This window comes from Phoxinus phoxinus, assembly GCF_949152265.1.
Source record: "Phoxinus phoxinus genome assembly, chromosome: 2".
In the NCBI taxonomy this organism is placed as follows: domain Eukaryota; kingdom Metazoa; phylum Chordata; class Actinopteri; order Cypriniformes; family Leuciscidae; genus Phoxinus; species Phoxinus phoxinus.
In genome coordinates this window covers 50,072,845-50,085,416 of record NC_136877.1, presented here as the reverse complement: position 1 = coordinate 50,085,416, position 12,572 = coordinate 50,072,845, and the positions used below count along the sequence as shown (strand labels likewise).

At 41.7% G+C, this 12,572-nt stretch overlaps 1 protein-coding gene across 1 annotated transcript in view; it reads left to right on the top strand.

Moving 5' to 3' along the window:
• Positions 1-12,572, top strand: part of LOC306988055 (Fc receptor-like protein 5) — a gene marked incomplete at its 5' end in the record, with an annotated part of 72,956 nt that overhangs the window by 6,546 nt on the left and 53,838 nt on the right. Inside the window, 3 exons of the mRNA XM_079592756.1 lie at positions 2,095-2,364; positions 7,398-7,676; positions 9,372-9,476. Of these exons, the coding sequence (XP_079448882.1) occupies positions 2,095-2,364; positions 7,398-7,676; positions 9,372-9,476 (654 nt within the window). The remainder of the gene's footprint in view (positions 1-2,094; positions 2,365-7,397; positions 7,677-9,371; positions 9,477-12,572) is intronic.

The following is a 12,572-nucleotide window of genomic DNA, read 5'->3' as shown; positions in this document are numbered from 1 at the left end:
AAAAACACAAAGTCAATGAGATTCACGACCCGAGCTACCCGCACTCATTATTTACTACATTAAGTAGTTTCAATTTTATAAACACAGGAAATTAATGTTCACGGCCAGAAAGTTAATATTTCTTGGAGTTTGTAAGAAGGGATGACCTTATTGAGAAATTGATAATTTAATCTGACGGTCGGTCGCTGGACGAACACCGATTGATAATTACATTAATTTCCCTTAAGGATTATCTCATAATCGATCTGAAATAAGATTATTAATATATGAATGAGGAATTATAATTCGTTGTGATTGATTATTCATATATTCATATAATCCATTTTCACTTTCGATAATTTAATGTAACTGTAATATGCGATATATGAATCATATTCATGATTAATTATTAAAATTCCCTATAGATCATTTAAGCTAATTCATACGGACCCAGAGTCTGAGTCTTTTACGTTACAACAGATTGCTTGCTGAAGGTGCAGAAGCTAGCACGGTCTGATCTCAAGGGTGCTTTATAGCTGCCTGGTCGATGACGCCACCCGCCTATGACGTCTCATCTTTCCATTGGACTGATTTTACACGTGCTTAACGACGCAATCTCGCAGGGCGTTCCAACCGCGTCTCGACGCAGCTCGAGTTCCCTTGAAAGGGACAGAACCCTGACAGCTACTGTATTTATTATTGCTTGACATCTTGAGTCAATATCGATTAATTTGGATAATTATTAGTCACAGTAGATACATGTTCATTTTTCTCAAGAAAAATAAATCACTAATGCTGTAAACATAGAGAGCCCTAGGCTATTATTAATAAATGGTAAAAATAACAACTTAAATGAAATATAATGTGTTTTTATTATAATAACAACTTTATAATATTTTAATAATATAAGTAAAAATATAATATGTAGCCTAATATAGTGGACATATTTAACAAAACTCTATAGCTAATTTTTCCAGCCTAAAAATGGTAATTAAATTGCTTTCCTGATGTAAATGTAACTTATGTGACATTGTTCTACCTGTTTTATTGACTTTCTTACTGCAGTGTGTGTGTGTGTGTGTGTGTGTGTGTGTGTGTGTGTGTGTGTGTGTGTGTGTGTGTGTGAGAGAGAGCAAATTCCAAAGAGAGGGGCTGCTTCACTCTCTTTCCCTACCCTATCACTCACAGAAACACAAAAGAAAAATTTTAAGAAAAGTTAACTCCAAATTTTCTGTATTATTTCCTTGTTTGTTTGTTTGTTTTTCAGTTAACTCAGATCAGTATCCTCCTTAAATATTCGAACAGCTTTACGATCAAAATCAGAATGCCCTTGATTCTATCCTTTTTATTGATACCCTTCTTTAAGGGTTCCTTTCTTAGCGTATTTAAACGTTTTAGGGTTTCTTGATATGTCATATTTTGCACTGAGGGCAGACCCGACACCTTTGGGTCCGATTCGAGTCGGGCTTACAAAGTTTGTGACCAGCCTTCATGATCTCACAACATGCGAGCAACGTCTTCTGAATCATCTTCAGAATCATACATTACTGAAATCTGCTATTTATTTATTTATTTATTTATTTATTCAATCAATCAAACAAACTGTCATGACATCGATTTCAAAATATCATAATCCACTGTATAAAACAGAAATTAGTTCTGCACAGTGAGAGATTTATTTGCATGTTTCTGAGTTTTTGCTGCAATTGTAATTGTGTGTCATTAAGATCTTGAGCACCAATGCCCAGCTTTATTCATTCAGTGGTTTAGTTGGAAGGACTGGAAGAGAAAAGTGCTTGAGAACAGACAGACAGAAGTGAGTGAGTTTCCAGTTCAGATCTTTAAAACACTCTGACTGGACTGGAAACAGTATTATCTACTGGTCATTATCTGACTGTAAACAGCATCATCTACTGGTCAGAACAGGAAGATCAATAATACTGACATGCAGACTGGATACATATATCCGTTTAATTCGTTTTTTACCAATACATTGTTGATGTAATCATTACAATTTATAAGCAAACTAGATGTTTTATTTAAGTGTTTTTATGTGTTCATGACAGTGATCTTGATACTGCAATGCTTTTCAATATTTACTTCTATGTTTTTCAGTGAAACCTGTAGTGACGGTGACGCCAGATCAGCGTGTGTTCATAGGAGAGACAGTCACTCTCACATGTTACATACAGAGAGAAGGAGACATTCAGTGGAGATACAGCTGGACTAGAGATGGAGTCACTGTCTATCCATTTACAACAAAAACAGCAGCAGAGCTCAGTTTCATAGCTGATGTGTTTCACAGTGGTGACTACAGTTGTAGAGGAGAGAGTTCAGACTCACAGAGATCAGAGTTCAGTGATGCTGTTACACTGACTGTATCAGGTGAGTCTTCATATTCATCTGTTTAATGATCATTTAAAATAACATTTCAACAATTATAGTCTTCAGCCACATCTGTTGTTATAAGAGGACTGAAGACATTCCCTTTTAGTCACTATTCAGAAACTATAACTGCACACGTCGTATTGTGTGTGTTGCATGCTTTGTGGAGGTTTTAGTTTATTATAAAATCATGTTATTATAAAATCATTGTGACTTTCCAGTCTGAAGGGCGTCTCAATCTTTAATATTGAGTCACTGTCAGTCACTATAGGTTACAGGAGATATTCATGAGTATCATGAGAATAGAAACAGACTTGAGCGACTGAGTTCAGTACAGTTGAGTTTTGTAATGAAGTCAGAGAGAATTATGTGATTTACAGATTATTAGTGTTTAAGTTAAAACCACAAACCCAGACCGGAGTGTTTTCACAGATAACACAATCTCTTTGAAAGTTTACTAATGATAATTTCAAATGAAACAGGAGTGGTTTCTGGAACAAAATACAGATATAAACTTAAATGAGTGATTTACATAAATTTACTTTAACATTTATAAGTGATAGGATTATAAGGCAATGCTCTTTACAAATATAAATAACCATACATTTGAGATGTTACAGTAATACCAGTACTAGGAAAACAATAAGCAGCTATTCTATGTAAGCCCACAAGATGGCGCCCTGAAAAGTGAAATAAAACATCCTCTCAGTGATGTTTCGCTGCAGACATTATTACATATCTAAATAAAATATAAGATACAATTAACAACCTCGTGGCCTTGCTAACGAGAGCACTATCAGACGGAAGTTCACAAAAGGCCATAACTAATCAAATACTACTCGGATTACATGGTTTAGACATTAGCTAAACCAAATCACAAAAATACTTGAAATCGCTATGTCATTTTGAGTTATAATCACACAAATATCGTCAAAATGAGACGGAGCATGAATATACGTACCAACAGCGCACATTCCCTGTAGCTGTGTTACGTTATATTCCGTCAAACCACACATTTTTGTCTGCAGCTCCCAAACAAACAACATGAGGGCACTATTTTAACATGAAATGAATAACTGCTGCTGAATTCAGGAGGATTCACAATAAAACTAAATACAATTCTAACTCTGTTACACATGTACTCATAAATCACTAACACATTGTCATATTCTACTGTAAATTGCGGGTATTACTTGCAGTAGCTATTGTGGAAATTGAGAAAAGGATAACAGGACGGCAGTATTATTTAAATAATGCAGATAACACAGATTCCTATGGCGCAATGGCGCTGGATACATCCGAATCGCGGCAGGAACTATCGGCTTAATTCTGAGGAAAAACGAACAAAATACACTTACTTTCTATTCACGCACACTATATTGCATCAGTAATATTCATATGCTGCCAACAAACGTGCGATAAAGTGGAGTCATCTCGGAACGACTCACGTTCATTGTATCTGCTCGGTGCACCTGCTTTTCCTCCTTGCAACGTGATCGGTGATGACGTTGAAGAGTGCGATTGGTTAAGTAACAGAGGAGCCTTTTGAACAGACGTCACACAAAGAAAAATCTTCAGTGGTGTTGAATGAACTCGATGTTGTCACAGTCACCAGCTCAGTCACCAACTCTGTAACTCTGTCTGCACTACACTTCCCAGCATCCCTCCTAATCCCCACCTGCACTCAGTCAGCCATCACTACTCCTGCTGCAGATCATCACCATGTCACAGTGTCTGGTTTGTGTTCCCCGGGTGTCCACTAGAGGTCTCTCTCCCTTACGGTCACAATTCATTCTGGAACTGCATTTCCCACGATCCTTTGTCTGTTCTCATCACTCATCATTGCACGCAGCTGTTTCCCATTACATTGTTTGGTTCTGTGTATAAATACCCTGTCTGTTTCAGTCCATGTCACGGAGTCGTCATATATTGTCACCACACTTCTGAGGTCTGTTTCTAGTCTGTTCTTGTTTTGTTTATTGTTGTTTTGTATTTTGGATTGCTAACATGGATTTTGAACCTTGCCTGGATGACGACAAATTGGATTACGCTTTAATAAATCATTACCATCATACTGCTTTTGGATTTACCTATTTTTCTGTGTGCCCCCATGACAGAACGACTCCGTCACCTTAAAGATCCAGCGGTATGAGTCTTCGTGACTTTTCCTCAATCACGAAGAGGGAGAGGAGACAGCGGAATGGGAATCCTCTAGCCGAAGAGGAGGAGCCACGCATGACTTTAGATGAGTGTTTTGCGTTGTGTGCTCGTTTCAGGAAGGAGAGTGCTGCGCTCCCGGTTAATTCCGAGGAGAGAACAGCACCCAGTCGCTCGCGGACACGAAGGAGGAGGAGGAAGACTTCCTGCCTCCCCAGTGAACCAGAGGCCATCCCGGTGGCCGTCCTCGTGCAGCCCGCGGTGGTCCCGGAGGTTGTCCCTCTGCAGCCCGCTGTCATCCCGGAGATCGTCCCTGTGCAGCCCGCTGTCATCCCAGAGATCATCCTGTGCAGCCCGCTGTTATCCCGGAGATCGTCCCCGTGCAGCCCGCTGTCATCCCGGAGATCGTCCCTGTGCAGCCCGCTGTCATCCCAGAGATCATCCCCATGCAGCCCGCTGTCATCCCTGAGATCGTCTCGGAGCTGCCCACCATCAGTCCTGCCATGGCCAAGAAGGCTGTCTTCCTCTTTTATGCAGTGGCGGTACTGCATGCGTGGAGGAGGCACAGGACGTCTGCCGATCCAGAGACTGTTCAGGTCACGTCTGCCGATCCAGAGACTGTTCAGGTCACGTCTGCCGATCCAGAGACTGTTCAGGTCACGTCTGCCGATCCAGAGACTGTTCAGGTCACGTCTGCCGATCCAGAGACTGTTCAGGTCACGTCTCATGAGCCAGTGTCTCCGGACAAGATGGCCGCCGCCGAGCCGATGTCTGTTTCTGATCCGGTGTCTGTTCCTGTGCCTGATCCGGTGTGTGTTCCTGAGTCTGTGTCTGTGTCTGTGTCTGTTCCTGGCTGCCGGAGGGAGAGTCTCCGCCCTGGCCGCCAGATGGACTGTCTACTCCGCCCTGGCCGCCTAAGGGAGAGTCTCCGCCCTTGCCGCCAGATGGACTGTTTACTCCGCCCTCACCCCCTGTGGGAAAGTCTCCGCCCTTGCCGCCAGATGGACTGTTTACTCCGCCCTCACCCCCTGTGGGAAAGTCTCCGCCCTGGCCGCCAGATGGACTGTCTAATTTCCCTTTGCTGCCGGCTAAGCCAGCATCCCCTGTCTCTGTTCCCCTCCATGGTCCTGGGCCTCCATCCCTGCCCCTGATCCTCCACCATTCCACCTCCCTCCTGGACTTTTGGTGGGTTTTGTTTCTTGTTGTGGACCGTCTGGTAGCCGCTCCGTAGAGGGAGGGGGGGGGGGGGGGTTATGTCACAGTGTCTGGTTTATGTTCCCCGGGTGTCCACTAGAGGTCTCTCTCCCTTACTGTCACAATTCATTCTGGAACTGCATTTCCCACGATCCTTTGTCTGTTCTCATCACTCATCATTGCACGCAGCTGTTGAAACTGTTGAAGTGGTTGGGCCTGTGCTGCTGGCGGAGGTAGCCTTGCACTAGTGTCTGCAGCGGGAGCTGGATGCCACTGGAAAGGAAAAGGGGTTATGAACAGCGGGATTATGCAACTGAGAAGCTGAGGGGAGGCCGCTGGGCCCGGCTGCATGCGGCGCTGCGGCAGCAGAAGCCGTGGTGAAAGACTGAGCTGCTTCGGGAGGTGGGAGTGGATCCGCCCCGGCAGACTCTGGGGTGCGAGCCGGATCTTGAGCGGGAGGACGGCGGTGGTGTCTGGGGAGGCGACTTTTGGGCCCTGTGGGCTTTGCTCTGCCTGTGAGCCGTCTTGGGAGTTGGTGTGGACTTTGGAGAGAGGTTGGCTGACTGTAAGGTAATGTACAGATCATACGGCTCCGCTTTGTTCATTTTTCGCGAAGCCTGTACACCCGAACTACCCTGCGCTTGCCTAAATCCTACTACGGTCCACTTACCGATAGGTGGGATCGTTGGGACAGCCGAGCGGTAGGAGGAGGCTGGGGAGGAAGATGAAAGTCTTGCTAGGGGCGGCGAAGACTGGCCTCAACGTCTTGGCGAGCGCAAGGCTGATCGGGCGGCCGGCCGGCCGCGTTTTCCGGTGTAAAATGAATGGACCTGGGGCCGGCGGAATGCAACGGCGGATCCCTGGGGATGTTGGTTTCATCGTCAGATGAAGAGCTTAGGACATGATAGAAAACGGCGAGCCAAGATGCTGATTAACTGTCAATGAACAGAAGTAGGTCTGCTTACGGACTAAATCTCCACTTGCTAGTTGGGTTAATTATCTGAACCTGCTCCTCCCGAACTTTGTTAATAAAACATCATTAAGTCACCGTTCTCTCACCATTGTCTGGTCCCCGCTGTTGTTCCATCACTCTGCTTACAATAAATTAGTTTTATATACACAACCTGTGTGTGTGTGTGTGTGTGTGTGTGTGTGTGTGTGTGTGTGTGTGTGTGTGTGTGTGTGTGTGTGTGTGTGTGTGTGTGACAGATGTCTAAAGGGGTCCAAGAGTATTAAAGAAGAAACTACAGTTTTTGTGCTAATTTTGAGAACATTTTATTAACGTTACTGGAATTATTTTTGTTAATACGGGCAAAACAAACTCAGTAAGGAAGCTCAACCACAAAACTGCAAAAGGGAGAGAAAGTTGGCACACCAGATCTCCAATAATAGAAACATATACATGTCATGTTCTCAATGGCCATTAGACGCTCAACATTCCCTGTGGTGAAAACATGAAAGAAATATATATTTTTTTGAAGTAGTGGTTTGCCAACTTTCTCTTCCTTTTTGCAAAAGTATATTTATGACCAAGACCAGTTGAATGTATTTCTGTCACAGAATGGCACCATGAACTAGAGAAAATCCCTCTGGAAACCGTCGGTCAAATGCTTTGCTCAAGGACAATCAGTTTTATTCACTGAAAGAGCTGTTTGAGTCTTTGTTTCTGTCTTTCTTCTCAGCTTTACCCACATCTACAGTGACTGTGACACCAGACCGTCCTGTATTCACTGGAGAAACAGTCGATCTGAAGTGTGTGATAAACTCTGATCACAGTGACTGGAGATATGAGTGGCATAAAGACAGTGTGGAGTTACAGACGTCTGAGCGTTACACTGTAAACACAGACACTCTCAGTATTGTTAAAGCTATTACATCTGATCGGGGTCAGTACTGGTGTAGAGGACACATAGATGGAAGACCATCAACAACAAGCTATGCTGTTTCTCTCTCAGTGAACGGTGAGTTCAACATCATTGTCCTCCTAAACTCTCTCTCCTATTCATGATCACAAATACAATCGAGAGTCTTTGACTGTTACGTTCACACTAATAATGCGGTTCTCACTCCTCTTTTGAAGAGTTAATTCTGTTGAATTCTCTCACAGATGACGTGTTCTTGTATATTGAGCAAGATAGACTGAATGCAGAGCTCTTAAAACCTATTCAAGTATTTAAACACTATAATAAAAACACTGCACTCACTGCACATGATATGAACCAGCAGCTAAAATACTTCCAAAAACATATTTTAGTATTTAATTCATTTATTGCTGCCTGTGTAATGACCTCAAATAGTTATTTAATTTATTTAATGTCCTTGTTTATTGTAGATAATTTGCACTAATATAAATGTAAAGGGTATAAATATAGAAAGCCTCAGAAAATATGTATACTGTTGGGGGCGCTGTTGGAAGAAAAGACTAGTGAGTAAAAATGGAAGAGAAGAAGCGCAGTTAACTGAATGCTGCTGATCTGAAAATACATTTTAAAACTGAATTATTTTACTTCAAGTGTGATACAGACATCTGTCTGACACATGTGAACACAGTAATGAGAAACAGCTATGAAAAAGTGCTATGTTGATGGCCGTTATACACTTTAATTAAAAAATATTAAAATAATAAATATTTAAAAAACATTCCATAAATATATTTTTGTGCACTTTTATATACAAATGCAGCTTTTCTTTGATTTTCAGATGTCGTTTTGTTTCTGATTATGAATGTTGAAACGTTGAGTGTTGGATGAAATTAATCTTAATTCTAATGTTTGATAGACAGTTGATAAACTTTCATTAGCTCACCTGAAAATAATAATACTGTCATAATTCAATCTTCCTCATGTCGCTCCAAATCTGTAGCCTATGTTTTTCTTCTTTAAATAATTTTTTTATAATGTGCTAATCGCTATAATAATGAAATTGTGAACTTTCAGAGATTAAAAAGTACACAAGCACCATAAATGTGTGATAAAATAAGTCCAATTACTCTTTATGACAGAAATCATGACCTAATAAGAGTATTTTATTCTCCATCATCCTGTCCAGAGACACAGTTTAGAAATAAAACACGCAGCCTCTGTTTATTGACAATTTACAATAATTTCTGATCACTGATGTTCTGCAGGAGAAAAATAAAAGACTGTCACTGTCAAAACTCTGAACATTTTGTCTCTGTTTCTGGTCACAATGTTCAGACTGTCCAGTTATTTCACAGCAGACATACACAGGCTTGTTTGAGATTTCGCCTGAAATGTAGTTGAGAGTAGGTGGCTGCAGTAAGCGAAGGAGTGAAAAAAGTGCAGGCAAGACAGACAGATCTCTCTTCTCGTATCAGAGCAAGGTGGACCGCACTCGGACACATTTCTAACCGGCATGCATCTCGCAGTGATCACCAGTGATCGGTTCTGCGCAGATTTTGCTCATCTCAAACAAGCCTATTTAGCCTACTGAGTTTTTACAGAGGAAAATAAACTACAGATGTTCGTAAGAAATCACTCCTCAAACACAAGGGAACAGGTTGAATAATCACTGCGTTTACTAGTAGAAATAAAGTGAATTTTTAGAAAATGTATAAGCTCTAAAAGTTCTCAGCGGAATTAGCATGAAACCATTTAGTTGACATAAAATATTGACACATTTGTGTTTCTTCACAGATTTGCCCACATCTACAGTGACTGTGAAACCAGACAGTCCTGTATTCACTGGAGAAACATCAGTTTCGTCAACATCAAGATCTGCTGTTTCTCTTTCTGTGAAGGGTGAGTTGAACATCATTGTCCTCATAAAAACTTTTACTACAAACTTTCCTCTGATGTCTGTGAAAAAGGGATGTGCTCGACAAGCTTGTCCATCTTGCAACAGCTATAGAGGCGTTACTATATCTATTTTAATATTCCACTGATTAGACGCATTTACTTCATAGATGGCTTTCTATTGTATGTTTTTTTCTATTTTATTCCCATTATGCTCTCTGTCTGTTTCTTTGTCTGGACACAAACACTGCACATGCTGCATTATTAGTATCTGTTGTTGGTATCAGAGCATTTTTATGAGTACGAATATGAGAGCACAGTACCGGGCCGATACCAATACTAGTGGTTAATATAGACCTTTCTCACTCGTGGTTATCGGCTCCAGAAAGGTCGCTGTGAGTAAGTTCAGTCACTCAGAGCTCATGGTGAACAACACAGATATTCTCAATCACAGATGATCAAATCCCAGAGTCACCAGCTGTGTGTCATTTTGGAGGTATTATGAAGGTAATATGATGCCATAATTAATTGCATGCGCGGGGTAATATTTGTGGAAGTGTACATAAGATTGCAAGCGTAAATTAAATTTGGATGCGCAAGAGAAATTTTGTAAAGGTGTAAATCGACTTTAAGTGTAAGAAATAAATATTTGCAGCATTTTAATGTTATTCTTAAGTGCAATTAATGTATTGCGAAGCTGCAGCTTAATGCTAATGCAAAATACATTTTCTTCTGACTTCCATTTTTCCACGCTTACACACTTTTGGCACGGTTTTTGCGCACAAATGCGGCCAAAAGCACTGCAAGCCTGTGAACAGAAATTTGCAAGCGAAAACAACAGAGGCAGGAACTGCAAAAAAGAATAATTGCGTAAAATCAAACTTTGAAAAATTTTTTAAATAAATGAAAAAAGTTGTGTGCATGGGGCAAAAAAGTTCCCGAAATAACCAGATTTGTACAGTTGCGTCTTTTTTTTATTTTTACCTGCGCTTCCAGTTTTGGCATGATTCTCTCACTGACTGAGGCTATGTTTACACTGAAACAATCTGAAGAGAAAACGCAAAAGTGGCGTTGCGTTATCACTTTTTTTATTATTATTCTTAGTCTTATCTGATTGGTTTAATAAACACGCCAGTCACCAGAAAACACGCTTTTCTTCATTTGGCTCAGAAACGTTCTAGTTGCCAAAACGGTATCTTAATTACATGTACTTAAATCCTTGTGTTTAGTCCAGTTTGTTGTAAAAATGTGTTTAAGTCACATCTAAGATCACATCACAGACTAAGAGCGGTTCAAAAAACCCTTTATGATGTACACTACAACGAGGACCGTGACGTCGCCCGGAATGGCGCATCCGGGGCCCTACCCTGGAGCCAGGCCTGGGGTTGGGGCTCGTATGCGAGCGCCTGGTGGCCGGGCCTCCCCCCACGGGGTCCGGCCGGGCTCAGCCCGAAGGAGCGTAGTGGGGCCGCCTTCCCGTGGGCTCACCACCTACAGGAGGGACCATAAGGGGCCGGTGCTTAGAGGATCGGGCGGCAGTCGAAGGCGGAGGCCTCGACAACCCGATCCCTGGACACGGAAACTAGCTCTGGGGACGTGGAACGTCACCTCACTGACAGGGAAGGAGCCTGAGATTGTGCGGGAGGTTGAGAGGTTCCTACTAGAGATAGACGGGATTACCTCTACGCACGGCTTGGGCTCTGGAACCACCCTCCTCGAGAGATAAGCGGAAAAAGATGGATGGATGGATCGATGGATGTGTTTAAGTACCAATCCCCAGACTACTTACTCTATAAAGATAACACAATTTCATACATACTATCCTCCCTACATTTTCACGTTGCACTTTTGAGACTAGCCAGAGCAGCACTTGAATCTGAACAAATTAGCATTGTCATGGGTTTGACTTCTTCTATCCACTGTAATGCAAACACGATTGCCATCATTTCTACTGCATACACCGATAAATGATCGGTTCATCTTTTAAACACCTTAATTTTTAATTCTGGACTGTAAAAAGCACAGCTTGATTTTCCGTTTTTTTAGACCCATCTGTGAATAAATGTACGCAATACCCATATCTCTCATGCAGCTTAGTGTTCATATAAGCTTGCATATCAAAAAAAATTTCCGTAGGTTTCCGTAGAGAAAGATCAACTCTAGGCTGAGGTAATAACCACGGTGGAACAGCTGGCATTAAAGAAGTCAGACTAGCGACCCAATCGTTGATTCCTAACTTCTTTGTTATATCCCAAATTACATGAATAAATTCCTACTTTTTAATTTCGCTGCTTTCCCAACTTTCATTTATAATCCTTTTAGTAAGATGTGTGTCCTTTTGACTTCATAAATTAGCCCAATAATTGGCCCTCAACTGTTTCCAGACAATTGGTGGACCCCATTGACTTCCATAGTATGAAAAAAAGATATGGAAGTCAATGGGGTCCACCAACTGTCTGGTCTCCAACATTCTTCAAAATATCTTCTTTTGTGTTCAACAGAAGAAAGAAACTCACAGGTTTGAAACAACTTGAGGGTGAGTAAATGATGACAGAATTTTCATTTTTGGGTGAACTATCCCTTTAAAGCTATCGTCTAGTTATCTGGATTTGTAAAATCGTTCCCAGGTTTCCAGGACAGGACTGAAAACACAAGGAAAATAAATAGGGAGAGCAAACAAAGGAGGTAATTAGGGAGGACAGGTGGGGCAAATTAATCAATAATCAATATGGGCGGGGTTAGACATGACAGGAGAGCACATAGCACAATGAGGCTACGTTTACACGTGGACGGATATTTTAATAAACGGACATTTCATCCCTCTCCGTTTTCAAAAATAACATCGTGCACACCTGTCATTTTCAGAAAAGTGATCGAACACGAACCCGTGTATATGCCGTCAAGAGCATGCCAAACCTGTAGGTGGCAGTGTCACGAGTAGCTCAAGCCCACGTTAGCCAATCAGAATCCCGAAAATAGTCAGATACTGATACGTTGGCTGCCTAAAACTCAGTTTTTCTCAGTTTACATGCAAACGTGCAAACAAAGTTTTCCAAAATCTCCACTCTGGCCGGAGTTTTTAGAAAGAATCGGTTTTAGAGG